This window comes from Leptosomus discolor, chromosome 14 (assembly GCF_034619465.1).
Source record: "Leptosomus discolor isolate bLepDis1 chromosome 14, bLepDis1.hap2, whole genome shotgun sequence".
Taxonomy (NCBI): Eukaryota; Metazoa; Chordata; class Aves; order Leptosomiformes; family Leptosomidae; genus Leptosomus; species Leptosomus discolor.
This window is the reverse complement of record NC_141404.1, coordinates 4,164,198-4,191,934: the sequence shown is the minus strand read 5'-3', so window position 1 is coordinate 4,191,934 and position 27,737 is coordinate 4,164,198. Positions and strand designations below refer to the sequence as shown.

Genomic DNA, 27,737 nt, shown 5'->3' with positions numbered 1-27,737 from the left:
GCTGGGCTCGGTGGGACGCAGGAACCAGCAGCAGCTGCTGCTCGGGGCGGCGGCATCCAGACACCGCGGGCTCCCGCCGCGCGGCGAATCTCCCCGGCGGTGCGAGGCGATGCCGACGCACGTCTCGCCCCGGGCGGGCTCCGACCGCAGCTCTCGCCTGCTGCGGGCCGGCAGGGCCTCCCTCCTGCACCCGTTCCCCCCCCCCCAAAACCCGTCGGGGACCCAGGGGGGCGAGCGACCCTCCCGCTGCCAAGGGCAGAGGTTGGGGATCCTTCCCCTCTGCTCTCCTGGCTTCATCCTTCCCCGGGGCGAGTTGCCCGCATCCCACCGGGCAACGGGGGCTGCCGGGAGCATCCCGGGGCTGGTGGCCCATCCACGTGCGGCGATGGCGGAGAGGCCTGGCTCGCAGGCAGGCAGGCAGGCAGGGGCAGGGCGGCCGCCGAGCTGCTTTGCGCTCCCCCAACGCCCACGTAAGGAAGTGGTTGCATTTCTCGGAGAGGAAAAGGGAAGTCGGGCTGCCTCGGCGGGGCGGCCAGCAGCTCCCGCCGCTCGCTCCGAGCGGCTGCCGTTCGTGTCGACTGCCCAGAGTCCATGAACTAGCCCTGCCCGCCCTGCCTGCCCTGCCCGCGCTGCCCGGCGAAGGTAAGGAGCTGGGGAGGCAGCTCTGCCACCCCGGCGGCGAGAAGCTGCGTCTGTCCCATGGGGGGCTGTGGCCATCACCTCTCCTGGCGCTCCCACCCTGCTCGAGGGAAGGAGGGGACCCCCCGGCTGGGGCTGGTTTGGGGGCCGAAGGGGGTGCAGGCAGTGCCTCGCTGCTCGTGGGTTTGGTCGTCGCTGTGTTTTGGGCTTTTTTTTTTTTTTTTTTTTTTTTCGTTTTCTCCAGTTTTGGCAGCAAGTTTGAGTTTTATTCTCGTGCCGGAGGCCTGGCAGCTGCGGGGTGCTGGGAAGGGTCCCCTGGCTGCGGTTCTCATGGGGGTTGGTGCCGGCAGAGCCGGAGCTGCCTGCAATCTGCCTCTTCTCCTCGAGCATCAACTGCCTCGGGCTTTGCCCAGCGTGAGGAAGAGGAGGGTCAGAGCTGCCCTCCATCTGCCCTGGGGCAGTAATGTCCCCCCAGGGCTGTGCTGGCTCCTGGGGTACCCCACACCAACAATGGGGACGGAGGCTGGGTGTCCCCAACTGGCCGGCAGGAGCACTGGGGTGGGGGGTGACACCCTGCAGGGAGCAGAGGGGGTCCCGTGGGTCTGTGCCGGGAGCTCGGTGGTGCAGGAGGACGAGGCCACCACGGTGGCTGGGGATAGCTTCATGGGGCCCTACGGCTCCCAGCATCACCACGTCCCTGCGCTGGTGGGTGCAAACCCACCCCTCGCTGCCCCACCACGCTTGGCAAAACCGAAAATACAGCTCCTCCGGCGCGCGGCTTCCTCCTGGGACCGGGAGGAGCCCCCAGCGCTCAGCTCCTGCCAAGGTTTGGTTATCTCCTCCAAGGATGTTTCCGAACTGCTCGGCGCCTTGGGGCTGGCCAGGGAGATAACGGAGCTGCGTCGGGTCCCAATCCCGCCCTGTCTGGCCATCCAAAAATCCCCGTTTTCCTCCCTCGAGAGCCTCCGTGTTGAGCGGGCGGATAACCATGGCCCCTCCGGTGCTCTTCCCTGCTGGGAAAGGGGCTGCCGAGCTCCCGGTGGGTCACCCCATGGCTCCCCCACCCCAGGCAGGAGCTCGGCTCAGCCCACGGGGCGTCAGCAGGGAGCTGGTCATAAACCGGCTGCTGGGGAAACGAAATATCAACGGCTGCAGGGAGCGATGGGAGCGCCAGCGGCCGAGCAGCCCTCGCTTCTTACCGCAGCGGCTGGGGGATGGCTTCCACGCCCCGGCACGGTGGCCAAGCCCGTCTCTTCAGGGGATGGCATTAAATGGGCGACTGGCAAGACCCCCTGGGGAGGGGGGTCCAGGCCTCTGAGCATCTAGACCACCTAAAAAAAAAGAGCATCTCTGTTTTCTTTGCGAATGTTGGAGCACGGCGTGCCCTGCCTGCCATTCCTCCTTCCCCGGGAGCCGTTCCAGCCGGGTCCCCATTTCACACGCTTTCCCGCTCCCCATCTTTCGCGGCGCCGACGGCAGCGTCCCCCCTCGCTGCTGATTTTATTTGGTGCTCACGGTGTGGATCCGGCCACAGGGCTCAGGGCAGCGGCGGCATCGAAACCCTCCTGCGGGTCACCCCGTGCCGAACCCCGGTGGGATCGGTGGGGCTGGGGTCGGGCAGCTGCCTGCTCAGCCGGTGGGGCTGGGCGTTTCGGCGGGGGCTCAGCCGTGGGGTGCGTGGCAGCAGGAGCGTTGGGGCTGGCCAGGGAGGTAACGGAGCTGCATCACATCCCGATCCTGCCCTGTGTGGCCATCGGAAAATCCCTGTTTTCCTCCCTCGAGAGCCTCAGTGTGGAGCAGTGCCGTGCATTGGCATTGGGATTTCTCCACATGCAAAAGCTCCATGGATTTTCTTTTCACCAGTCTGGGGACAGAGGTTTGCTGGGAGGGACTTTTTTTCCTTCCCCTGTACCGCCTTTAGCTGCCAAAGAAAACGGGCAGCGTTCAGGGAGTTCCCAAAATAGCCAAGAGGCAAACTGTGAGTAATCCCCGCGTCCGTCACGCCCTGGCGAGGTGTTTCCCTACATCTGTGCGTTACCTCAAGCCGGGTGGCCAAGGGGCTGCACCGCTGCTCTGAGCCCTTCCCGGTCCCGCGGCACCCAGAGAGGGCTTGCGGGAAGCTGCTCCGTCCTGCGGCACTGGAGCGGTTGGTGGGTGCTGGTGGGAGTGGTGGGAGTTCCGCCAGGGGAAGGGATCAGTCACCAGCTCGCTGGAGCTGAGGACACACGGATTGGGATGGGATAGGAAAGGATGGGATGTGGCTGGGATGCAGATGGGATGTGATGCATGTGCCCCTGCAAGGCTTTGGCTCTTCCTAAATGAGAAGTGGGGAAGGAGTGACTGGATCCAGACCCACGGGGCTGGTGGGAGCAGCTGGAGGGAGGAGGTGCTGCCCATGGAGGGGCCCCTCAGGATGCACATGAGGCTGGAGGTGCCAGCACTGGGGTCTCCATGTCCACCAAGGTCCAGCCAGCCAGTTTGGAAGTCCCTGGGAGCAGTCCCTGCTTCCCATCTGGCTGTGGGACACCCGTGTATCACCCAGTTATGGGGTGCCTGGCCATGGGGTACCCAGCTGTGGGCTGTCTGGCCATGGGCACCCATCTGGCACCCAACCACAGGACATTCAGGGTGGGGTGCCCAGCCACAGGGCAGCACCATGGGGAACGTCTCCTCCAGCTCCACCTGGACCCTCCCTTGCCCCCCACCCTGAGCTTGGGCAGTCTTTGAGCTTGGAAATCCTCAGGGAAATCCCTTCCCTGGCGGAGAGGGGATGCAGTGGGCTGCGACACGGGGCTGATCCTGGTGGGAGGGAAATGCTTGGTGGGGCTGGGAGATGGGGGTCCTGCTGGGGGCTTGTCCCCGTGGCTGGAGCAGAAGCTCCTGACAGCCGTGGGGGTCTCATTCCATCCCCAGCCCGCAAGCCATGGCCTACCACAGCTTCCTGCTGGAGCCCATCAGCTGCCACGCCTGGAACAAGGACCGGACCCGTGAGTACAGCCAGGGCACCCCATCCCAAAATCCCCAGGCATGGCCCAAAGCACCTGCTGTCCCGGCTGAACATCCCCGCAGTGGGTGATGCCCCCCGGCACAAGGCAGTTGGGTTTGGGGAAGCAGGTCCTGACAGGGACAGATTTTGGGGCTGGGGCAGCACGGGTACCCCTGTACCCCCCCGGTGCCGCTGCCGCAGGGGGTGCCAGCACAGTGGCTGGCCCCGAGGCACCGTGGCTGCCGGTGTGGGGAGGGAAGGATGAAGCACGGAGCGCTGAGCCGGGTGATTCACGGCCGATGGCATTTCCCGATGTGGGAGAGAACAAAAAGGGCTTTCTCTGCTCCGGCCGGCAGGCTGGGCAGGCGGGGCTGGATGGGAGCTGAGCACCCGCAGCCATCCCATCCCATCCCATCCCATCCCCTCTTGTCCCATCCCCTCTTGTCCCATCCCATCATCCCATCAGCCCCACAGGACCACACGCTGGGAGGGGAGGGCGCTGAGCCGTCGGGGCTGGGGGAAGTTCTCCCTTCCCCATAGGGACAGTCTGCAGGAGCAGGGACAGCTTTCGGGCAGCGTGGGGCTGGGACTAGGGGGCTCGGTGGGACCTCACCGTGCAGATGGGGCTCAGTGGGGTCCCACCGTGCCCCACTGAGCTTGGAGCACAGGAAGGGGCAGGTCAGTGCTGGCTGGCCCCGCTCCCCCCGCCCAGCAGAGCCCATGACCCAGGGGAGGGCTTTGCCCTGGCTGCTCTCGCCCCGCAGAGATCGCCCTCTGCCCCAACAACCACGAGGTCCACATCTACCGCAAGGACGGGGCCAAGTGGAGCAAAGTCCATGAGCTGAAGGAGCACAACGGGCAGGTGACGGGTGAGTCCCAGCTGACAGAGGGGACAGGGATACAGATGGGAGGTTTCCCTGGACCAGAGCTGGTCCCAGGCCCGCCCAGTGACACTGGCAGCTTCTGGGTGGGAGTTGAGCAGTGGATAGAGGAGAGGGAGTAGGTCATGTCTACTTCTCCTGGCCCTGATCTAGCCCTGACATCTTTTAATGTCAGAAGGCACCCAGGAGCGGGAAGGATGGGATGGGGTGGGATGGGATGGGGTGGGGTAGGATGGGGTGGGATGGGGTGTGGTGGGATGGAAGGATGGGAAGGGATATGGACAGATGGAAGAGATAGGGTGAGATGGGATGGGGTGGGATGTGTTGGGATGGAATGCTTTGGGATGGAAAGGGATGGGGTCGGAGGATTTGGGATGGATGTGGCAGTAGGGCAAAGCAAAGAGGGACTCTGGAGCAGAGACCACACAGAACAGCTTTGCCTTCAAATGGCCTCCAGCCCCAAATGACCTGTTCCCCATCCCCACGGCTCCCTGGGCCACCATCACCCCCCTCTGCCTTTCCAGGCATTGACTGGGCCCCTGAGAGCAACCGGCTGGTGACGTGCGGGACCGACCGCAACGCTTATGTCTGGACCCTGAAGGGCAACATCTGGAAACCCACCCTGGTCATCCTGCGGATCAACCGGGCTGCCCGCTGCGTCAAGTGGTCTCCCAAGGAGAACAAGTTTGCCGTGGGCAGCGGCTCCCGGCTCATCTCCATCTGCTACTTTGAGCAGGAGAATGACTGGTGAGGGTCTGCCATGGCCTCACTGGGTCTGTCCTGGGGGAGATGGATGGATGGAGGGAGGGAGGGTTGGATGGATGGGGAGATGGAAGCGAGATGGATTGGGAGATAGGAGGCTGGAGGAGCTGGAGGTGATGCAGGAGATGGGGGAGACAGAGAAGAGCTGGAGACAAATGGAGAGATGGAGGGAGTACTCCCTGTGCCCACACTGCTCCTGCAGGATGGTGGCCCAGGGCAGTTTGGAGCCCTGACCACCCTCAGCCAGCTGCCCCGAAAGCCCAGGGGCTTCCCCGAGGTGGTGATGCTCCCCGCACCGATGCCAACCGCTCTCCACGCAGGTGGGTTTGCAAGCACATCAAGAAGCCCATCCGCTCGACGGTGCTCAGCCTCGACTGGCACCCCAACAACGTCCTCCTGGCCGCTGGCTCCTGCGACTTCAAGTGCCGGTGAGAGGAGCAGGGAGGGGGTGAAGAAGGGGGGGAGGGGGGCACTGAGGTGGTGGGACACTCCAAGGATGGGTTGGGGGGTCCCAACCTGGTGCAACACAACGGGGTGGGGGGGCAGCTTGGCACCCTGGCTTGCCCGTGGGGCAGGCTGCATCCCTCTGTGTGCGCTGGGAGCTGGCGACGGGGCACAGGGGAGGTGTGGGGAGAGCTGGGGAGTGCCCTGGGGACCATCCCAACGTTACAGCACCTAGCGGGGACGGGAGGCAGCAGGGCACCCCCCCGGACTCTGGCAGGGAAACTGAGGCACGCAAAGGGGCCGGGGTGGAGGCGGCTCCGGTGCTGCATCCAGGGACACATGGCAAGGCTCCCCGAAAACGCTCTCACCCCCAGGATCTTCTCAGCCTACATCAAGGAGGTGGAGGAGCGGCCCAGCCCCACGCCGTGGGGCTCCAAGATGCCCTTCGGGGAGCTGATGTTCGAATCGAGCAGCAGCGGCGGGTGGGTGCACAGCATCTGCTTCTCGGCCAGCGGCGCCCGCGTGGCCTGGGTGAGCCACGACAGCACCCTCTGCCTGGCCGATGCCAACAAGAAGATGGCGTAAGCAGGGCTGGGGAGAGGAGGGGGCTGGGGGTGGCCGTACTGTCGGGGGGAGTTGACCCCAAAACTGACCCGGGGATGGAGACATCTGGGTTGGGTCGGGCCGAGGAGATGTGGATGGAGGAGGTGGGGCGTCCGCGCCTTGTAGTCTTGTGGCTTCCACCTCTGTCACGAGCTTGTGCCGGTCTCGGGGCAGAGAGGCTGAAGCGCAGCTCTGCCCTCCCTCTCAGCGTCGCCTCCTTGTGCACCGAGACCCTGCCCCTCCTGGCCGTCACCTTCATCACCGAAAACAGCCTGGTGGCCGCGGTGAGTCCGGGCTGGGGACACGGGCTGGGCACCACGCCGGGAGCCGGCAGGAGGGTGCTGAGCAGGGCGGGCTGGTTCCCCAGGGCCATGACTGCTACCCGATGCTGTTCACCTACGAGGAGAGCCAGGGTGCGCTGACCTTCGGGGGGAAGCTGGATGTCCCCAAGCAGAGCTCCCAGCGCGGCCTCACCGCCCGCGAGCGCTTCCAGAACCTGGACAAGAAAGCGAGCTCGGACACCGCCAACGCCACGCTGGACACCCTGCACAAGAACAGCATCAGGTACTGGGAGGGTGGGTGGGTGGAGAGACAGGCTCAGCTGGGCCGCCCTGGAGGCTGCTTGGGGGTGCTGGCCCCCCAGCATCCCCTGGCTGCGTTGCTGTCTGGTGCGGGAGCTGGGACAACCCTGGAGCATCCCTGGGTGCGGGTGGGGGAGATGGAGGGCTCCAGCTCTGGGAGCTGGGACAACCCTGGAGCATCCCTGGGTATCCCTGGAGCATCCCTGCCTGTGGGTGGGGGATATAGAGAGGTCCAGCCCCCGAGCATTCCTAGACACGTGTGGGGGAGAGATGAAGTAGTCCAGCCCCAATCCCACCCACCAGCTACCGGGCAGCCCCAAGGGCTCGGCAGGGACCCGGGGCTGACCCCCTGCCACCCCTTTGTGCCCCGCAGCCAGATCTCGGTGCTGGCGGGCGGGAAGGCCAACTGCTCGCAGTTCTGCACCACGGGGATGGACGGCGGCATGAGCATCTGGGACGTCAAGGTAAGGTGTCCCCATGGTGCCACGGTCCCCCCGGGCTGGGAGCACCCAGTGTCGAACCCTCATTCGCCACAGCTCTACCTGCAATCCCTCACCCTGCAGCTGCGCAGCTCTTTGCTGGGGTGGTGGGGCCCATCCTGCCCACGGGGGTCCCACAGTCCTGGGTGGGATCTTCTTTAAGCCAGGGCTGGGTGGGGGACACCCCTGGGTGGCACTTTCACGTCTCGCCATCAGAGGAGGGGCTGACGCCAGCCTTGCGCAGGGATCCAGCACCCTCTCCTGGCTTCAGCTTGCCCACATGGCTGGAAAAATGAGCCAAAACCAGCCAAAGCCAGGATGTCCTCCCAGAGGGGACAGGTTGGCGCCCCAGGGGACAGCTTCCCCCCCAGCTGTGTCCCCCCACTTTCAGCTCCCCAACCACCTCCAGTTGCCCTGGAAAGCAAAAAGCTGATGACGAAAGACCTCCCGTTACCTTTTAGAGCCTGGAGTCGGCGCTGAAGGATCTCAAGATCAAATGAAGGAGGCATCTGGGAAGGGTGACCCGCCTGCCCGCCTGCCCCTGCTCTGCCTTGCCTGCCTGCTGTCCCCCGCGAGCCCACGCCAGCCGGCCACGATGCCACCAACGCGCTTCCCCGGCTGCCAGCCAGCCCCGGCGGCTGCTCTCAGACAAAGAAAACAGTTTTTTTTTTACTATTTTTGTTACCATCTTACCTGATGCTGGTCATACATCGCTTAAAGAAATCAAAAATAAAGATTTTCCGGTATAAATCCAGTGATTTTTTTTGGTTTGTTTTGTTTTTTTAAAACAAGTTCAATGTGAACACGTCGTGACTCCAGGCCGCCGCGCTGCCTCCCACCACCTTTCTGCCACCAGCTCTGAGGATGAACCGGGACCGTGGGGCGAAGGGGAACGTCACCTCCCGTTCCCCGCTGCAGCACGGTTTCAAAACAGGATCGGTACTAGAGGAACGGCAGGGGCGAGGCTGGAGGTGGCGAGGCAGCGCAGGTTTCCATTGCTCCTGGCACCGAGCTCCTCCTGGCCACCAGCCGAGTCCCATCGGGTGTGCAATTCCACACCTTGGGAGCCAGCTCTGGAAACCTTGGGCTGCTGAACCAATCCTGCCCCTTTCCAGCCCGTTACCGCAGGCTGCCGGGCAGTTTTGATCAGAGCACCTCCCGTTTCCACCTTCCTCACCTCTAACTCGGGTACGAGCAGTCCCAACTCACAGCCGCACTGGGAGGACGAAGCTGCTCCCAGGAGCCTCGGAAGAAGCTGTAAGAAAGTGGATAAATCCTTCCACGTTTCAGAGCAGGGTTTAATTGCGTGTGGTAAACAATGGGCAGGGTCACACATTTCACAGAGGGTACGAAACCACGATGAAGTGCTTGATAAGGGCTTTGGCAAAGGCAGAAGAAGAACCAGTAAGCGGCAAGGTGTGCCGGGGCAGGCAGGGTGCCCAGCCACCTCCCCAGCGTTGCCGTGTCTTAAACTGAAGGGGAAATCCTGCATTTGTCACCAAAAGGAAAAGGCATCTGTGCCGTGTAACACGGTTGCTCCTCCCGGGGTCACACCTCACCGCGAGAGCTGGGGTTAAACCCCGTTCCTGGTGGCGCCCCTCGAAGCAGACCCTGACTGCGGCCCGGGAGGGGAGCGCTGGCTGGCGGGGAGGGACGGGGACATTTGGGTTCTGCTCCAGACACGGGTTAGCGGGAGGTGTGTTCCACTGGGGAGGTTCTTCCACCCGTTTCTGTCTTCACCCCACGTGAACAAGCCCCATCCCTCTCCCCCTCCTGCCCTGCTTCGTCCCAGGCATCAGCCCACTGCCCCCCCCCCGCTCCACCCAAACTTTCTGCGTCAGTTCTGGCCCCACCGTACCAGTTCCTCCCTCTCGGAGCCGACAGCAAGGGCACCTCTCCCTGTACCAGCTCCCTGAAGGTATTTCCTCTCCCAAATCACACCCTGGGCACAAAAGCACAGGCCGGGGGAAGAGCCCGAGGGCCTTTACCCACAGGGGAGATGACCCGGCATTCCCACGGCATTCCCACACCAGGGGAGCAAGTTCCCCCCCACGGCCTGAGCAGGCAGCTCCCAGCGACACCTCCTGCGGCACATCCCTCCGCCACACCCTCCCATCAGGCAGGGACCAGATTCCACGGAACAAATTCCCAACATTTGTCACCCTGCACCGACTGTGACCTCTCTGCTGGTGACGCCGAGAGCTCTGGGGCGGAATCTCCTCCGGCCTTGCCTTGGCGAGCGAGGCTGGGAAGTGCTGGTGTCCCTGGCACAGGCCTCCCTGGGCCTCCTGGGAGCATCTCCAGCCCCAGCAGCCCCACGCTGCGAGACAGGACATCTGACAGGGGTGACAGTTTGGGGACCGGCCTCCTGACAGAGTGACGAGGTCAGGCAGCAGCCTGAGGGGAACTGTTTTCTCCACCAGATTGTGCCATCAGAGACAGCGGGAAAAGCTTTTTGCCTTCAGGCTGCGTCTCCTGACGGAGCTCCTGAACCCGGAGCCAAACTCCACACCGCAACCACCACCCGAACAGCAAAGCTGCGGCCGCAGAAGCCGCCACGCCACCCGCGCGCCGCTGCAGCCTGGGCACTCCTGCTCCTTGACACACGCACCAGACAAGGACGGGGCAGTTATGATAACTTACATTTTAATCAGCCAAATATACAAGTTCTGTTGTTGGGTCTTAAACTTGGTCAAGTTTGTGGTTTTTTTTTTTCCATCTGGGTCTGATACAATTAATGTCGTTGGGTTTTTTTTTTTTTTTCCTTTAAACAAAGGATGATGTGGTTAAAAACTGGCACTATCCCTAATCAGGAGAACCAAAAAAAAAAACACCAAAAAAAAAAAAAAATGAAGAGGAGGGAAAAGAGGAGACTGGCTGCAAGAAAGGAGGGATGAAACCGGGAAGGAAGGGCACTCCAGATGTCCATGAAGTCAGGCTCCCAGCGTATACTGCAACACCCTGCAGCAAAATTTGACGGGCCACTTGCCCAAACCCGACTCCTCAGATACATGATCCTCTGGGCTTTCACTAGCAAGTCCAAGTTCCCCACCCCACGCCCCACCCCACAATGACCCCACAATCTATTTTCTTGCAAGCTAATCATCGAAGCACCTCCCCTCCCGCACAGCTCCCTCCCCCCCCCCACCCCCCACCCCCCCCCCCCGCCCCCTATCAGTTTTTAATCCTAAACCCAGCAAAAACATTCAGGTTTCCAAACTGTTACAGAGAATTGCTGTTCAGCACGGTTCTGCCCGAAGAGAGCAGCTGCCCCTAACCCCAAATGGAAATCTGTGCCAGGATGAGGACAAACACATCGTCAGTGTCTCTTGGAGGTGAAGGTGACGTCGGTGCCGCGGTGCACCCTACGTGGCAGCGATGGTAGGCGACACGACGGAGGTCCTGGCAGGCACCAGGCACAGTTCCCTGGCGTTTCCTCCTCTTGCATGTCCTGTGCTTACTTGTTAAGGGATAGTGACTGCAGTCTTTTACCTGCCATAGCCGCTTCGTCTTTCGCTGCGGGGGGAAAAGAACAGAGGGTTTGTCATTTCACAGCACACACCAGGGACTGGTGGTGGCTTGACAGCGCCGGCGACTGGAATCCTGCTGTGTACAGCGGGGTAACGGGAAAAAAATCCAACCCTCCCCGCCAATCCACGGTAGATCCCCTCTGGAGTCAGGAGGAGCCGCCCCTCCGTCCCCGGCATGTTCCCTTCTGTCCTTGGCCTCTCTTCAGGCGTCCGCAAACTACCCTGGTGGTGATGCTGATGGAAGCCACCGAGAGGACGCGCTCTGCAGGCTCCTGGTTCGCACGTCCCCGAGCTGAGGAGAACGTCCAGGCAGCGGAGGAGTTCTGCAAACTCCCTGGGCAGCCTGGATCCCCAAAGCAGGGACATCACACCCAAGGAACCCGCTAAACCCCCACCCTGGAGCAAGCGCTGCCGGGGAGGCTGAGGACAGCACGGTTATCAAGGGCAACTCCTGCCTCTCCTTCCCCACTCCGTGCCCACGTGTCCCAGCGCTTTATAAAGCAAGAGCTTTGTAAGAGCGAAGCCGGGTTTTCACGAGAGGAGCTGTAACCACACCCCGCAGGCTCGGGAGAGGAGGGATCTCCACGTGGGAGATGAAAACCAGGCCTCTTGGCAGCGCAGCCCTCGCGAAGAGCGGTACGGTACGATTGATGACTCTCTCACCTTTCCTTTCTTCTTCTTTCTTTCTGGCAGCTTCTTCCCTTTGCTTCCGAATGATGGCTAGTCGGGCGAGATCTGCCTTCGCCTGCTCTGTTTTACCAGCTAGGTGCATTTTCATGTATCTTTCTTTTGCCTTTTGTTTCTCTATTTCCTCTCTGTTTGAGGGAAACACACCAGTCACCGGAGTTTCCAGCGAAGCACGCAGGGACAGGCAGAGAGGGGGAGGCTTTCTGACCGGGAAGCGGGGGGAGGACAGAGAGGGATTGCCCACAGAGACTGGGGGGCCCCGTCACCAGTTTTCAAGCACAGGGTCTAGCCATCGCAGGGTTTGAACGGAGATGATGAGATTCTTTCTGCCTTCGTCCAGCTAAACAAGGCCACTGGCAGACAACGAGGTCCAACGAATTAGCCCCGGACTGTGCAGCACCAGGACATATTTTTCTCCCAGCCTTACCCCTAAAGGGGCCCTTCTGCTGAAGCCATCTATCCCCAAGCAGCGAGATGAAATCTTTCATTCTGAAACTCTCCGTTGCTAAACGCAACTAGAAGATGAAACTTTGGTTTTCATCTTATTCACCTGCTCAGATAAGAGTCCACCATGACCCCTGGAATGTGGGAAACCGCTACCTGTCACTAGGGCACCTTCTGCAGCAAGATTAAAGCGGGCCCCGAGGTGACCTCCGGTTAATGGATTTCAGTTACGTCTCATTTTTGGCATAAAACTTCAGGAAAGGAACGGCCTATGTCTGCTTCACAGCAAGAAACTTCACGTTCTCAGCGCACCTGGCCAAGCTGCCTGGCTCCAGGACGGCCCCAGCTACTCCCAGAGGACAGACAACTTCTGCAAAGCTCGCAAGGAAAGGCATTGGGATCGACAGTGAGCCCTGCCTGACAGCCTGCTGCCGTTCAGCGTCTGCTTTGGGCAGCAACGCATTTAAAGGGCTTCCCTGAAACACCACCCCACGCCAGCAGGGGAGCAGCTCCCCGGGTTAAGCTGCTGCCACCAGCAAGGACGGAATTCCAGGAACAGGGAAGACTCACCGCTCCCGCCGCGAGAGTTCCTTAGGTCCATCCAGGTCCAGCTGAGTGACTTTTTTGGTGGTCTGAATGACACGGTTGGGATTCTCTATGTCTATCAACCCTTCCACTCCTTTGCGCTTTTGCTACGGTTCAACAACAAGAGGAAGGTTAAGAAGCTCCCTCGTACCCAACGCTGGGTGCGTCAGAGCTCGTCAAACACGCCGCCACACATCCCACGAGCAGAATTCAAGACGGTTTTACTACCAGACAGCAAAACCGTTTGTGAACCAAGATTGACACCACCAGGCATCTTCAGCCTTTTTTGAAACCCTCTGGCCTTTGCATTTCACTTCTAACAAGACACAAGCTTTCATTCTGAGGCCAAAACCCCGTCAAGGAAGGGTTTTTGGACTTCTAAAACCAGTTCTTCCATAAAAATTTTACTATAGGTAGCTCTGAAAGAAAACTCAAGAGTCCAGAGCGTGCCTCTCCCTCCTGCCCCAAGAATCTGGGTGCTGCAAATGCGTTAAGGGCCCTGAGAATGACAGTACCTGATAATCCTCATCATCTTCATCGCTCTCATCTGAATCTAAAGACTTCTTCTCCTTTTTGGGGTCCCCTGTTGCTCCTTCACCTCCTTCTTCTTGCTCCTCTTCTTCCTAGAAAATCACAAAATGAAATGCACGTCAATAAAAACCCCAAATCCAACAGCGACTCTTAAATGAGGTCATTTTGGCGGGACGAGAGAAGCTCTGAGAGCGTTGGTGTTCCTGGCTGCCACAGAACAAGAGCTCAGTCTCCACCCGTAAGCGTGCATCACCTGCCCCAGCAGCTCAAAACCAGGAAAACGGTTCTAACAGACAGAACTGGCACTTTACTTTCCCCAAATGAAAGATCTCCAGGAGAAATTTTGGCCCGGGTTTCCGGTGCACAGTATCTCAGCGACTGGAAACTACAGGGATGTAGCGTAGAGCTGGATCCCAGCCTAGAGCTAGCTTAAAAAACTAGAGAAGAGCAAACTGACAACCATCCACCAGAACGTGATCATCCAAGAAATCGCAGCCTTTTCAGCGCAGCTTTTACCAGTCAGAGCTCCAGGAATGGATTTGTGAATCATCAGAAGGTAAGATTAGAAGCACCAACGTGGGTGTGAAGAGTTTGCTTTAGCGCTGCCAAACATCCCTCCTCACAGCACGGCAGTGGGGGAGCTCCGGGCAGCGAGAGGGGTCATTTGGTTCGTTGTCTTTTTGAAGCTGCCCCTGACAAAGCAGCCTGAGATGTAACCACCGCTCTGTGGTGTGGGTTGGCACGAGAAAGGGAAGAAATCCTTCTCAAAGAGCAGTTCTCTGGCTTGTTTCGAAGCAGGATCAAGCGGGGTCCTGCTTGTTCTATTCCTTTTCCCGTTGGTGTTTTTATCGACAACTCGGAAGTCGAGCGAATGACATCGCACCAGTAGGAGCTGGAATTGTTTTGGGAAGCAGGATCAGACCCGTAAGTGGTTTCAGCGTTTGGAAAGATGGCGTGAAACCAAGAAGGTGGAATCAGGAAACAAACCCAGAGGAGTCACCCTTTGGAAGGAGAAATCCAACACGAAGCCGGAATATGTGGCTCAGCAGCAAACCACAAAATCCTCTCGAGTTACAGCGGGTCAGAACATTCAAAAGGAGTCAACAACACGGCTCGTAACTGCTTGAACGAGGAACCTTCTCAGAGCTATGCATCGGTATTTCCTACGTGGGGTATAACTACCCTCCTCTAGTCAGCGCTGTGAGGCTCCAGCTGTGTTTGGGCTGAGGCAGCACTTGCAGAGAATCCCAGAACACCAGCAGAGCCCCACCACGGCTGTGGTAACTTGGGGACACGAGAGAGCAAGTGCAGCAAAAAGCTGCTGGGCCTTGTACCGCACCAGGCAGGAGCTGTGGAAGCAGGGGGAGCTCTGACAGCCCTGTGTCAGGGCACAGAAACCCGCCCACAAAAGGACTCCCGCCAGAAACCTCTGTGGTGTCTCCCTCCGAGTCAGAGGCAAACAAGCCAGTCGTGTGCACGGGAAGAAGTCAAAGGAGTTTGGTCTTCTCAGAGAGAAGAGAAAGGGGGCAAACACAGCAGTTTCGAGATGTGGGCCTTTCTTCTCCACAGCCAAGCTGCAGAGCACGGATGAAAAAAAAAATCAGCTGACACTGGACACTAAAATGATGAAATACGGGGGGAAAAGATGTCCAGAGCTGCTGTGCTGTCATCTTCCCGATCCTTTAACCTCCCCGTCGTGAACTGGAGGGTCCACCTGGCCCCGCTTCCGTGAGGAACCAGATGGATGGCGCCTTGTGGGCTCCCCGGCCGAGATACTCAGGATTCACACTGTGATCCCCGAGAGAACGACCTGCAGCGCCTGACTGAGCTGCCAGCTCGCAGGAACAGCGTGCTAAGGACACGGTGCGAGCCAGGGCTGAGGGCAGGGAGCACATAACCCGGGCAAACACATACCCTTGCCTTTTGCTTTTCTGCCTGGAGCTGGGCATCGATCTCTTCAGGACTGGTGTACTGTCTTGCTCGGCCTTTGTGGCCTCCTTTTCTACCTGTTTAAAAAAAAAAATATTAAAAAAAATATTAATAAATGGTTTAGTGATCAGCTTCCAGAAAGGTCTGCTCCTCCTGCAGCAGCACTCGCCCTGGATCTTTGGGGCAGAAAGGACAAACCCAAACAGCTCCTCTGCCGCGATCTAAACAACAACAACAAAAGGACACGTCGAACTTGCCAGTCTCAGCGAAACACTCCAAGAATTTTGGGTGAGTTACACAGAGAATTGGGATCATTTTCTCACAGAAAGACACTAGAAGAATCACTTCTTTCCCCTTGGGCTGGTTTTGGAGACCCCAGAACCGAAAGCAGCCCGTCAGCCGCACAGCGTTTCCCAAACGAGGTTTGTCCTACAGCGAGGGAGCCAGGCAGGTGCCCCCCGAAGGGGCTCCCCCCTCCCTCAGCCATGGCACAGCCGTGACACCAGCCATCCAGCTGCCAAGCCCCCCCTGACACTGGTGGCCTCCCTGATCCCTTGCCCGGGCTGGCAAAGGCTGCTCGGTCCCCGTCGCTCTCGGCGTCTCCCGCGCGGGAGGAATCCCGGTAAGTTCCAGCCGTGGTGACAACCGACTCTGGAGGAGCTTAAGCCCTTCCCTCTGCTGAGGCTGTGCCAAGAGAAAATAGGAAGCCAATAGGACCAAAGCTTTGGGAATTGTAATGAGAGAGGAAGAACTACTAAAAGGAGCCTCCATGTTTTGCTGCTTTATAAGGAAAACTAGAAGCAAGCTGTAGGAAGCAGGAAGAGAGAGCGCCGCCTCAGCTGGCTGAGATTTGCTCTCAAGCTCAAAATTCTGTTGATTAATGAATTGTGGAGGTCATTAATGCTTCCTGCAAGGGACTGCTCCGTTTATGTCCCCACAGCTGCAAGAACTGCTGGAAAGCAAGCTGAAGAGTCAGCTCTAGCCTCCAGCTAGGGAGCTCAAGGTGCAACCGGCACACGAGGCTGGCAAAACCCCAGCGGGCTGAGGGGAGGGAGCTCCCGGCGGCTGCAGGAGCCTTTGGAGTCCGAGGGAAGGAGCAGGAAACCCTCACGCTCTCTCACCCACCCCGCTTCACCTGCTGAGGATGAGGGAAACCTTAAGAGGGGGGTGGAGAGGGGATGGTCCCTCCCTTCCTCCGGGCTGTGCAGGACGCGCGGGAGAGACCTGTCACTGCTGGGCCATGGCCACGCCGGTGCCTGGGGGGACAGGGGGCACCTCCGTGGGCTGCCAGCTTTAGACACTCACCATCTTCTGCCCAGCCCTCCTGGCTCAGCAGAGACAAACTCTCACACGTTTTAGCTCAGGAATAGCTGAGCTGGGCAATAAATGATGCCAAAACCGCCCCTGCAGAGCCTGACAGAGGCAGCGTTCTCACGTGAAGTGGGGAAGCTCGTGGGCAGCCAGACCACAATTGCCCCCCAAAAGCTTTGCTGCACCCAAAGAGGTGTGTTTTCTGTCCCCCCACCCCCCGCTGGGGAAACACTGACCCCCGCTGGGAACCAGACCCGCCATGGGAGCGCTCCAGCCCAGGAGACATTCCCTCACCACCCAGCAAGTGACATCACTCTGAACCACCAGCAGCAACACCCCTGACACACCACCTAACGCCGAGAAAACCCAACCAAAGCAAACCAACGCTGGGCTACGAGCTCAGGCAGCCTTGTTGCCCAGCTGGGCTCAGAGCCTGACACTGGGCTCAGAGCTGAAGAACACAAAAACCTCCTCACTGCAAATTAGCAGCAGTAATAAAAGGGGGGGAAGCAACTCGAGAGAAATTATCTTGCATTAAATGCCTAAAAAGAAGCAGATGGAAGAGGGAATCGGTCTCATTGCTATTCCAGCCTGCACACGGAGAATTAAGGCCCCTTTGAGGAGGAGCAGCAGCTGGAGGAGCTGAGGGGAGCTCAGGACCGGGCAGGGACGGGGCTCTGCTCCTCCCAGGGAGCTCAAACCGCACGCCAGGCGAGCGGGGCGCCGGTCCTACACCTGCCACACCACGCTGCACAACTCACGTCAGCTCTGTGCCTCAGTTTCCCCATCTGTCCAACAGGGATAATGGTTCTTACCCTCCTCTGTGAGGGACTTTTAACGTATCATCATGACCTGCAGATTTCACCTGCAGTAAAGAGCACTGGTGCCTAAAGCAGGCACGCTTTCAAGTGTGGTTGTCTTCACCTTTAAACAGCATCATTATGGAATTCAGATCAAAGAGAACAGAAGAATATTGAAGGAATCGCTTCTTTTAAATCAGGGCATTCAAAAAAGGAGCAAAATAATCAGAAATAATCCTGTAACAAAATTTATTATCGTCTGGTTAACCCACCCCCCCATTTTTTATTAAACTGTGAGGGCAAAACCCCACTCTTCTGCTAACGACACAGTAACTCCTGACTCGAGGCAGGGAGGTGAGCAAAGATCCCTCTTTTCCCAAGAAGTATAAGGTTTGAAACAAACCTTTAAAACTGTAGAACGAAATAGAGAGCAGGAAATCCTGAGTTACGGGGCATTTAAATACAGCAGCCGGGGTTATAACCCCCCCACGGTTCTTTGCCACCACAAAAACCAAGCAAAAGCTTCACCTCTGTCTCCTACCACTGTGCAAGAGGACACCAAATAAAGTGCTTAAAGAAAAACTAGAGGGGGAAACAGATTTCGTACTCAAGCTTAGGAAACACTGGTGAAATAAAGTGGAGCAAACTAGAGAGCAGCTGAGTGACGAAGGCTGGTTTACACTAATGTACGTGGCTGGGGTTGCACTGACGCTCGCACAAGAGCCAATTATGCAGATGGTGCATCTGGAGAAGGTTCTGGGTGGATCCAGCTCAGCCCTGACGGTCTGTCAGTCCCTCATTACTTCTCCTTAATCACACCAGCAAGTCAGTACCCGCTCGGAGCTGCCGGAGCCACGTGAAAAGAGCCGCGTTGGGAGCCCCTGAACCCAAGAGCACCTCCACCCACCCCACCCCGCGCTGCCCCTCAGGGCTGGACCCTCTGCTCGGCCGCTCAGATCGCCCGTACCCAGTCCCAAAAAGCCTCCACCATTGAACCACCGGGACGGGAGGGCCGTCAGCCGCCACGCACCGCCTGTGCCCCCCAGGATGCCCCCCCCCCCGGGATCGCCGGTGTAGCTGTAAACTCCCCTCCCCGGGCGTCCGTGTGCCCCAAGTTCTGTCCCGGAGGAACCGGCTGCAGTTTGCAGCCCAGCGGGGAGCACATGGGCCCCGGCGCGCTCCCGGTCCGCTCCCGGTCCCACGGCGGGGAGGGGGGCAGGCCTGGCACCCCACGGCTCGGACATCCCCAGGGGCTGCTGCGATCGCCCAACACTTGCTGGGGGGGGGGGGGGGGGGCGCAGAATGCAGCCCCCAACGCCCAGCTCTGGGAGAAACGTGGAGAATTTGCCACCTCTTCGGGGGGGGGGGGGGGGGGGGCGGGGGAGAAGGAGAGCGAAGCTTCCCCCATAGTCCCCCAGGAGCGGGCTGGGGGAAGAAACCGAGGCCTCTCCCACAGGCCATCCACAGCCGGAGGGGGGGGGTGCGGCAAGGGGACCTCCCTCCGAGACCCTCCGCGGCCGGTAACGGGGAAAGGAGACGCCCCCCACCAAGGCCGGGAAGGTGGGAATGAGACCTCCCTTCAGACCCGAGGTTCAGACCCGAGGGCGGGGAAGGAGCCCTGCCCCCCCCCAGCACCTCCACAGCCGAGATGGGGGCGGAGGATGAGCCCTGCCCCCCCCCCCTCCCCTGAGCCTCCGCAGCCGGGGCCTCCCCCCACACCCCTCCTCTCCCCCCGGGCCCCGAGGGGCCTAACACCCCCTCAGCCCCCTCCCCCCTCTCCCCCCCCGACTCCTTCTCGCAGGGACGAATCCCCCCGGCCCGGCCCCCACCTCCTTTCGGCATCGCGGCGGCGATGGCGGCTGCGGCAGCTGCAGCGAGGCGCCCCCCCCCGCGGCGGCCCCGAGCGGCGACCCGGAAGCGGAAGCTGCCCCACCCCCCCCTCCCCCCCCGCTCGCGCCGCGCGGCGCCCGCCCAGTCACCACCGCCGCCAGCGAGGCCCCCGCCGCGGGGCTGCCCGTCGCGCCGCCGTTCCCGCCGCCCCTCCGGGTCCCCCCACCCCCCGTAGCGGAGAGCGGGGCCGCCTCCCCTCCCGGCGGGCTGTGCTCTCCGCCCTGCGCCGCCAAGGCGGGGCCGCTCACGGTGTGTGTGTGTGTGTGTTTTCCCTCAGGCACCGCGGCGGGCACTCCCAAGGGGGCGGGGCTACGGGTGGGAGAGGCCCCGTGGGTGACGGCGGCGGCGCGGAAGTGGCGGCTGCGGCCCTCGGCAGGTGAGCGGGACCGCGGGCCGCGGCCTCCCCCGCCGCCAACGCGGCCCGAGCCCCGGCGGGGCCCGGGGGCCGCTCTGGGGCTGGTGGGGCCGGGCCGGGGCGGCTTCGCCCGGGCTTTCGGTAGGAGCTCACGGAAGTTGTCGCTTGGGGGCAGCCCGGAGCGGGGGAGGGGCGGCTGTCGGCTCCCTTTGCTGAGGAGAAAAAACCGGGTTTTTTAGGGTGAGGCGGATGCAGCGCTTCCCCCCAGGGCCTGCTGGTATCCCCAGGGCCGCGCTGGGCGAGATGTGACCTTTTTCCCGAGCTCCACAAAGCTCCTTTTTATCGTCGAAGTGCAAAAGGGCCACAGCAATTTTAGGAGGAATCTGTAACAACGGTTTTCCTTTCGGGATTTTTCCAGTGGTTCTCAGGACGTGGAAGCTCCTGCTGGCAAAGCCTCCTTCCCTCGCCTTTCACCTTCCTCGTTCCTGAGGCCATGCCCAAGGTGAAGAGGAGCAGGAAGCCTCCCCCGGATGGCTGGGAGCTGATCGAGCCAACGCTGGATGAGCTGGATCAGAAGATGCGAGAAGGTAAGCGGCAGAGCTGGGTGCTCTCAGGGATGTGACCCTCAAACAAGCTGATCTCAACTGCCTCAGGAACCACGGCTTCCCCCACAAATGTACATTGACCTTTTTTACACCTCTGCGTGGCAGCGGTGCTGCAGGCTGAGACTGGGCCGGTACTGGTCGCTTTTTCTGGGCCTATACTGGTTACCGAGCCCAGGGGTTTGCTGTACAGCTGGTTTAGGGCACACTGGGGCCGAGCCCTGGCTGAAGCTCACTGGTGTGCGTGGAGGGACTGGTAGTTCCCGTCCGTGCCGTTGCTCTGGTCCGATGAACCATGGCAGCCACGAAGCCACCTGCCATCCTGGTGCAGGTCACGTCATTCCCACTGTCATTCTGGTTTTGTTTCCTAAAGGAGCTGTTCCAGGTCAGGTCCCTTTTGGTTGAATCTTCTCCCATTAAGCTCAGTCTTATCTCTGTCATGTCTAATCTTCTTGGCACAGTTTGTTGCAAAGTGACAAAGGAAGTAAGTGGGATGTGTGAAATGATCAGCTGAAACTCTGTGTTTGTGTTCCCTCCCAGCGGAGACCGAGCCTCACGAAGGGAAGAGGAAAGTGGAATCCCTTTGGCCTATCTTCAGGATTCATCACCAGAAAACCCGTTACATCTTTGATCTCTTCTATAAAAGAAAAGCGATCAGCAGAGGTGAGGAGCGCAGGGGCTTTCCCCTGGGCAGGGGAAGACAGAACGGAGTAAAACGTCCGCCCACGGGTGCGCCTGAACGGGGGTGCTGGTGGGAAGGGTCAGGTTTTGGGGGAGGGAGGATGGAGGGAAGGCTGGCAGCTGCCTGGCTTGAACTGCCAGTTACTACAGCTAGTAACTACAGCTAGTAACTCCTGATCGGGAGTCTTTAACGCTTCCCGAGAGCTACTTGCGATGGCGTCTGCTCCTCGACAGAGCTCTACGAGTACTGCATCAAGGAAGGCTACGCTGACAAAAACCTGATTGCCAAGTGGAAGAAGCAGGGTTACGAGAACCTCTGCTGCCTGCGCTGTATCCAGACCCGGGACACCAACTTTGGCACCAACTGCATCTGCAGGGTCCCCAAAAGCAAGCTGGAAGTGGTAAGAGTTTTCAGCTTGTTCCTCTACTTGTCCGGACCTTTGCGGTACCCGGTCTAACTTCTCCCAGGTCAGGGTCAGCGGAGGAGGTAGCGCTGTTCCTCCTGGTAATTTCCTCTAGTTCTGACACTTTCTGCCTTTGCTGGTGGAGTTGGTCCCTAACTGGTTCTGAAGTTACTGTCAGCTTGGGCACGGGGTGGTTTAAAGCTGTTAAAGTAGGGGGAACAAGAGAAACGGAGCCGGTAGAAGCCCTTCCCACGCAGACCCGTTCTCTGCCTTGAGGTCCGAGCCTGCTGCTCTGTCTGCTCACGTAGCCTGGCTGAAACCCCCTCCCCGTGTTTCTTTTCCAGGGGAGGATCATTGAGTGCACTCACTGCGGGTGCAGAGGCTGCTCTGGGTGAAGCCTTTAGCCACAGGACTGCTTTTTGAACCCTGAGGGGTTCATCCTACACGACGGACTGTTGGTGCAGGTCCAGCCACCTTCTGTGCGATGGGATATTTCTGTATAGCAATGAAGCCAGCAACGTATTCCCCTGGATCATATATACCACGGTGGTTGTTTCGGAGTAGGTTTTTGTGTAGCCATTTATTTTAAAATAAAGTTTGACCTCCTGAGAGAGCGGTGCCATCTTCTGGGGAAACATTTCTGCGCCTCCCTTCTCCCGTTGACGTGTTTTGGTTGGTGTGTTGGAGGGTTGCTCTACGTACGGTGAGGTGTTCTAAGTGTGGGTTGGTTTTCAGCCAGCTTTTATCCCTCTTTCTCCACTAACTGAATTCAAAAGGCTGTGTGGAAAGGAAATACAGTTCTCAAACGTCCAGTCTGATACAAACTCTCCCCTGTTCTAGAGTAGAAGGAAGCTAAATGTCACTGCAAGTCTGCTAAGGTGTTGGTGCGTAGGTCCGTTCAGGAACGCCAGCCACTCTGTAGAGACTTACAGGTCACACACTAAATGCCCAGGTACAGACAGAACACAGGAAAGAGACCAAACTAGCACTGAGCTAAACCACTGTTACATCTGATTTTGCTTCTTTCTAGCACAGGGTTTGTTAAACTACAGCCTGTCTAATCCTCTGCAGTTTAGGGAAACTCCCTGAAAACTTAGCTGCTCCTCCTTAAAACCAAGGACAAGTATTTTATTATGTAGTTACCGCAAGAACTTGAGTTCATGGAAATTAAAGCAGCTTTACTACAAGCCAGTTTAAGGGAGCAAGTTCCGAATTCTTCCAGCACGAGGAAGATGCAGGACTTGGCCTCCTGCTCGCTGCTACGTCTGCCCTGGCTGCTCCCGCACAGCCTCGTCCTTGCAGTCATCCCCCGCCCGTTTCGCTGTTCTGTATTTTTCCCAGGGGTGGGGGGTCTCCTCTGCTGCCATGACTTTTAACCACCGATAGTAGTAGCCACGGAAACCATCGATTTTCTCCAGGTATGCGTTCTTTGACTTGTACTGCAAAGAGAAATCCAACAAAACAAGTTTCGATGAGAAAAGAGCTTGCTTCCACCCCAGCGTTCAACAGCCACAGGCTGCTGCTGAAGAAACAGCTACCAAGGAACTCGGCCAGACCAGACAAACCCAAAGGAAGATTTAGGCAGACATCTACGTTCCCCCTCCCTTGGTGGTGTCAGACAAACCCAAAGGAAGAAGATTTAGGCAGACATCTACGTTCCCCCTCCCTTGGTGGTGTCCTGCGCGATGCCATTGCGCTGGGACCGGGCGTGGCTGCTTACCCTGTCAAATTTCGGCGGGTACTGTGCTGCGAACTCCAGCTGCCGTATGATCACTTCGTTGGGAGGCACCTGGTTGTTCCTCATGTCTCGCAGGATCTCGGTGAGGTACCTGTAATCCAGCTGCCTCACGGCGGCAGCGATGAGGGTGCTGTAGATGTGCTTGTTGGGGGTCACTCCGGACCGCTGGGGACAAGAACCGCCGCGGTTCGTCTGCCGCCCGGCGCGGGACCGGTGGAAGCAGAAGGCGCCTGGGCGCTTCTGGCACAGGGAGCACAGCGCTCGCTCTGCGACCTGCCTGCCAGCTCCCCCAGTGCCAGCTCCCCCAGTGCCAGCTCCCCCAGTGCCAGCACACCCCTCCCCATCACCTCGCTCCCGTCCCCGTGCAGCTGCAGGACAGAGCTGTGCCGTTTTGAAACGAGGACGCACCCACTCACCACAGAACCCTCAGCAGGTTGTTTTAGAAGCATTAACGCTTCACTTTGCCTCTTCCTGCAGCTTGAACCCCAAGCAGCAGAGGTTTTTTTGATTACCTTCAGATCCGAGAGTAACTGCAGTCCATCCTGCTCTCGGCAGCAAGCGATTGCCAAGTTGCAGAAGGTCTGGATGTTGGGCGACAGCCCCTGCTTCACCAGAGCTGGCAGCACGCTCTGCAAGACACAAGGGTTGACATCAGCTTCCAAAAAGTCTCACGGTAGCTTTCCAGAGAGCTGAACGTGCTACAACAGAATCCATAAACACTTAGAAACCCAGCACTGGTTTGTGGAAACCGGTGTGAGATCCCCGGTTTCTACTGCGGGTACAGAAACAGGTCTCGGTGAAACACAGGGAACACCAGAGGCCTGAGACAAGGACGTGGTGACAGGGCTGGTTCTGAGTTGTTTCTCCTCACCTTTGCTCCTTCCAGGTCTCCCCGTTTACTTTTCTTCCTTATTAAAGTGTTAAAGAAGGTCACATCGACTTTCACCTTATGCTCAGCCAGGAGTGCCAGCAAAGAGGACTCCGAGGGGCTTTGGGGTTCCACCAGCTCAGCCAGCAACGTGAACGTTTTAATGTTGGGTTCTGCATTGTCCTCTTTCATTTTATTCAAGAAGCCTTCCACGTCCCCCATCAAAGCCAGTCGATCGGACCGGGTGGCCACTGTCCCCAAGGAAACCACGGCTGCGTCAGGCATCCTGGAATCCAGCAAGTTGGGCAGGTTGCAGAGACGCAGCTTCTGGCTCAGACGTGCCTGTTCCTGCTCCACCTTGTTCTGCCCTCTCCTCATCAACGCCCCAGTCCCGCCGGCAGCTACGCTGGGGCTGCTGGGAGCCGCTGGTTGGGGTTCAGCCTGAGTCACGTCTTTATTTTGCTGTCGGATCAGTTCTTCAGGCTGCGCTGACCCCTCCTGAAATAGTTGCTTTTCCAGGGCTTCCACATCCAGCTGGACAGGAGCTGCACTCTTCGATTCCTTCTTCCTCTGGTTTTTCACCTTCTGCCCCCCGGGGGGAAGCCTCAGCTGGGAGGAGCTCTCCTGGGGGGGTCTGAGCAGGAGTTCAGAAGCCACGGCCGGGTCGCCAATGCCGCAGTCTCTCGCAGCACGCAGCAGCAGATTGTAAGTGTGGCTGTCGCCCTTTATTCCAAGTTGAGTCATTTGTTTCCAGACCTGAAGAGGAGAAGATGAACACCAGGTGGAGGGGACCTTAAATACCAGGAGTGTTTCTAGCAGACTCTGAGCACCTCTGTTACCTCGCTTGCAGAAAAGGAGCGAGTTTACAGCAGGGAGATGCCCCTGGACAGTGAAGAGACCATCCAGGGCGGTTTACCGGTGCACAGAACGCCCTGATGGAAGGGTAGTTTACAGAACAGGAGCTGAACTCCTCCTGTTTCATCAGCTCTGAGCAACCTGCTGCCTTCCGTGCCTTCACGTGACGAGCTACAACACGGAAGCACTTTTCCCTCCCCGCTTAGAACACGAAGACAAACCTGTAAGGCGTATCGGAAGCCATTTTCGCTGTCCTTTATGCAGCTCATGAGAAGGAAGCTGAAGGTCTCGGCTGTCAGAACGTGGCCCTTGTGCACAATTTCCTAAAAAAAGCAGAGAGAGCATTAAACTTCCCAGTTCCCCAAGCTGGCTGTGAAGCTCAAATACCTGTTGTATGCTGGGGACACACAGGGTGAACTCCCAGTGCTGTGAGCAGATCCTGGCTTCTCCCTAGTGGGAGCTACAGGGAATTTGGGGGCAGGAAAGCAATCCTTTTAGCTGTTCCCAGACCGGTCCTTCTGAGAAGAGCTGCTGTAAGAGCTCTGAAGGGAGCTGGGTGTCAATAGGTGGGTCTTCAAAACGAACTGAGACAGACACAGTAGCCGTGAACCCCACAAAACCTTCGTTAATTCTTTTCACAGATCTGACCGGAGTTTTAAAGCCAACTGCTGCAGCTGCCTCCTTGTGTGTACTCAAGCTCAATGTCTGGTGCGTCCCAAGACAATTTCGTTGTCCGAGACCAAGGTTTGGTGCGTCCCAAGACAATTTTGTCGTCTGAGACCAAGGATCAATGAAACATAAACACGTAACCCCCTCTGCTGGAAGCGCAATAAAAAAGCCTGTACAACACAGCAGCTTCCAGGCGCTTCAACCAGGGCAAACTGCACTTGATGTGAGACAAGTCACGTATTTACCTTCAGTACATCAAAGCACAGCCTGAGGTCCGAGCACAGGGCACAGGCCTTCAGCAGCGCGTGGTAGGTGATGAGGTTCAGCTCTTCGTTTTTGCTCTTCAGCTGCTGCCGTAGCTGGAGGGCGCTCTGCAGGCCCGAGTCCTTCCAGGGTGACTCGGCACAGGCGTTGAACAGGGCTGTGTAAGTGGCCTCGGTGGGAGTTAAGCCTCGTTTTTTCATCTAAGGGAAGAGAAGAATTAGAACCGGCTTTTTAGGAAAGGACTTTTAGAATTTCTTATACTTGTTTTTTTAAGTTTCAGGCTAAGAAGGTGCAAACACCAACACAAAGGCGTTCTGGAGACAAAGTAACGTGAGCAAAGGCTTGGAAACGGCTGTAGCTCAGAGACATAACGAAGGTTTGAGAGGAGAGAACATCAACCTACGTCGTTGTAGAGCCTGAACGCCTTCTTCACGTAGCCCACCCTGCCGCAGCCGCCGATGAGAACCGTGTAGTTGCTTTCTGCCGGCTGCAGGCGCTCCTCCTTCAGCATCTGCACCTCGAACAGCTCCAGGGCCTCCGCCAGCTACAGGGAGGAGGAAAATCCACGATGAGGCCGCGAGAGAATCCATTACAATGGACATTAATACACGCAGCTGGGGGCAGGTCGCGGCAGTGTCGCCATCACGACAGACTTATCCACGTCGCGGCAGAGAAGCTGGCACTGTACCGCAGCGCTGGGAAGCACGGGGGATGGCTCCTCCCAATGTGCTTGAGTTACATCTAAAATTCAACATTTTTTTAATATCCTTTTTCTGCAAAGTCATGATCTTTAACATATTTTAACGTGAGCATGCATGTTATGCCCGCTATTAATTTTGACATTTACAATGTCCATCTTATTATATGACTTTATTAATACTCCTATACTAATATAATCGTTGGTTATTTTACTGATCAAAATCTCTGATATACAAATCAGGATGGGGAGGATGTGAGAGTCTTCACAGCAACATTCCTTTGTTTCTGTGGTTTCATCACATAACATAACTAGCCGAAAACGTACCATTTCACCCCCTGTACCTGTCTCCCTGTTCTCTGTTCTGTACAATTTCACAACCAGTAGAAGCTTTAGCTTTGGCCGTCTTCGCAAGGCCTGCAGCTGCTGTCTCTGAGCATAAGTGAAGTTTCGTATATTTCCTACCATAACGTAAATTAATTGAATTTCTTACTATAATGTAAATTACTTGAATCAGGAAATTATGAAATAGATGTTAGTTGTTCATTAAAAGCAATTAATTATCAATGAAAAGTAATCAGCTATTCAAAATTCAGACCTGATCATAACAGTAGGAACCCTACAGAGCACGGGATTCCTCACAAATTCTTATTCTACTTCTTTCTATAAAGATACGGAGCGATAGGACGTCACAGACGGGGCAGTCGCATCTCATCGATGCTGTTACAAACCAAACAAGCAAAGAGCCAGAACAAACCTTGTCCTCTCGGATGAGGGCCTTGCATTTTAAGAAGTACCAGTACGGGGTGTTCCTAGGGCCGCGCCGAGGTTTTCTTTCCGGTTCTTCCTCTCCCTCTTCTTGAAGCTTTAAATTTTGAAAGCGCGATGTGGTTTTGCGGTAATATTTTCTAGAAGAAAATTTATTAGACAGCGTCCCGAACTCCACGCCTTCATCATCTTCCTCCTCCTCCTCCTCCTCCTCCTCCTCCTCCTTCCCAACAGCTTCAGCGCAGCTGCCAGCGTCGCTCTTTCGCCGGTGGCCACCGGGCAGCTTGCGGGACGCCTCGGCCGAGCAGAAAGGCCTCCAGCCCGGCAGCGCTCCCGGGCCTGGGGTCCCGAGCGGGCGCGGCGCCGTCCCGGGCTGCTCGGGGGCTGCCCGCCGCCGTCCCGGGAGAGCGGAGGAGGCCCAGCGGCACGGCGAGGCGAGCGGCCGCAGGGACACGAGGAGCCGCAGGGACGCCATGATGTGCCCGCGGCCACCGGGAGGGGACGCCCCCGGCGGAGCGGGGACCAGCTCCGGGCCCTCACCGACCCCTCTCCCCTCACCTCAGCCACGGCGCCTGCGCGGGCGGAAGGGGAAGGAGCGAAACCGAGCGGCGCGCTGTGATTGGCGGAAGCGTGCGCTCTGCGCGGTGGGCGCTGGGGTCAGAGGGGACTCCCGGCATTCCGCGGGAGGGCGGCGCGGGGCGGCGAGGTGCTGCCGCCGCCGCCTCCCCTCACCTCAGGCGCTGCCGGCGCGGAG

General features: G+C 58.4%; 4 protein-coding genes across 4 annotated transcripts; 2 read left to right on the top strand and 2 right to left on the bottom strand.

Annotated features, from left to right (window-relative positions):
- Window positions 1-549: 549 nt before the first annotated feature.
- Window positions 550-8,129, top strand: ARPC1B (actin related protein 2/3 complex subunit 1B). The gene is made up of 10 exons (XM_086473311.1): window positions 550-642; window positions 3,553-3,626; window positions 4,390-4,494; window positions 5,031-5,253; window positions 5,589-5,696; window positions 6,087-6,293; window positions 6,524-6,599; window positions 6,683-6,879; window positions 7,270-7,360; window positions 7,837-8,129. The coding sequence occupies exons 2-10, from the start codon at window positions 3,563-3,565 to the stop codon at window positions 7,873-7,875; spliced, it is 1,110 nt and encodes a 369-aa protein (XP_086329437.1). The 5' UTR covers window positions 550-642; window positions 3,553-3,562; the 3' UTR covers window positions 7,876-8,129.
- A 2,420-nt stretch (window positions 8,130-10,549) lies between these two features.
- On the bottom strand, window positions 10,550-19,074 carry PDAP1 (PDGFA associated protein 1). The gene is made up of 6 exons (XM_086473013.1): window positions 19,022-19,074; window positions 15,067-15,158; window positions 13,137-13,244; window positions 12,607-12,728; window positions 11,569-11,720; window positions 10,550-10,891 (listed from the first exon to the last, which is right to left on the bottom strand). Exons 1-6 carry the CDS (start codon window positions 19,032-19,034, stop codon window positions 10,833-10,835), a joined length of 546 nt encoding a protein of 181 aa, XP_086329139.1. The 5' UTR covers window positions 19,035-19,074; the 3' UTR covers window positions 10,550-10,832.
- Window positions 19,075-19,417: 343 nt separating this feature from the next.
- Window positions 19,418-21,737, top strand: BUD31 (BUD31 spliceosome associated protein). The gene is made up of 5 exons (XM_086473274.1): window positions 19,418-19,458; window positions 19,856-20,024; window positions 20,580-20,702; window positions 20,955-21,121; window positions 21,469-21,737. The coding sequence occupies exons 2-5, from the start codon at window positions 19,931-19,933 to the stop codon at window positions 21,517-21,519; spliced, it is 435 nt and encodes a 144-aa protein (XP_086329400.1). The 5' UTR covers window positions 19,418-19,458; window positions 19,856-19,930; the 3' UTR covers window positions 21,520-21,737.
- Window positions 21,738-22,231: 494 nt separating this feature from the next.
- Window positions 22,232-27,458, bottom strand: PTCD1 (pentatricopeptide repeat domain 1). The gene is made up of 8 exons (XM_086473271.1): window positions 26,973-27,458; window positions 25,922-26,062; window positions 25,500-25,718; window positions 24,807-24,908; window positions 23,734-24,486; window positions 23,375-23,491; window positions 22,845-23,027; window positions 22,232-22,563 (listed from the first exon to the last, which is right to left on the bottom strand). The coding sequence occupies exons 1-8, from the start codon at window positions 27,456-27,458 to the stop codon at window positions 22,384-22,386; spliced, it is 2,181 nt and encodes a 726-aa protein (XP_086329397.1). The 3' UTR covers window positions 22,232-22,383.
- Window positions 27,459-27,737: the final 279 nt, after the last annotated feature.

Coding starts and splice junctions, on each gene's coding strand:
- BUD31 (XM_086473274.1), top strand. CDS start 19,931: ATGCCCAAGGTGAAGAGGAGCAGGAAGCCTCCCCCGGATGGCTGGGAG. Junction 20,025..20,579: donor GGATCAGAAGATGCGAGAAG/GTAAGCGGCAGA, acceptor GTTCCCTCCCAG/CGGAGACCGAGCCTCACGAA. Junction 20,703..20,954: donor AAGAAAAGCGATCAGCAGAG/GTGAGGAGCGCA, acceptor GCTCCTCGACAG/AGCTCTACGAGTACTGCATC.
- PDAP1 (XM_086473013.1), bottom strand. Junction 13,245..15,066: donor CAGAAAAGCAAAAGGCAAGG/GTATGTGTTTGC, acceptor GTGATTTTCTAG/GAAGAAGAGGAGCAAGAAGA. Junction 11,721..12,606: donor GAACTCTCGCGGCGGGAGCG/GTGAGTCTTCCC, acceptor TCCCTCAAACAG/AGAGGAAATAGAGAAACAAA.
- ARPC1B (XM_086473311.1), top strand. CDS start 3,563: ATGGCCTACCACAGCTTCCTGCTGGAGCCCATCAGCTGCCACGCCTGG. Junction 3,627..4,389: donor CTGGAACAAGGACCGGACCC/GTGAGTACAGCC, acceptor CTCGCCCCGCAG/AGATCGCCCTCTGCCCCAAC. Junction 5,697..6,086: donor TCCTGCGACTTCAAGTGCCG/GTGAGAGGAGCA, acceptor TCTCACCCCCAG/GATCTTCTCAGCCTACATCA.
- PTCD1 (XM_086473271.1), bottom strand. CDS start 27,458: ATGGCGTCCCTGCGGCTCCTCGTGTCCCTGCGGCCGCTCGCCTCGCCG. Junction 24,487..24,806: donor GCTTCCGATACGCCTTACAG/GTTTGTCTTCGT, acceptor TCTCCTCTTCAG/GTCTGGAAACAAATGACTCA. Junction 23,028..23,374: donor AGTTACTCTCGGATCTGAAG/GTAATCAAAAAA, acceptor TCTTGTCCCCAG/CGGTCCGGAGTGACCCCCAA.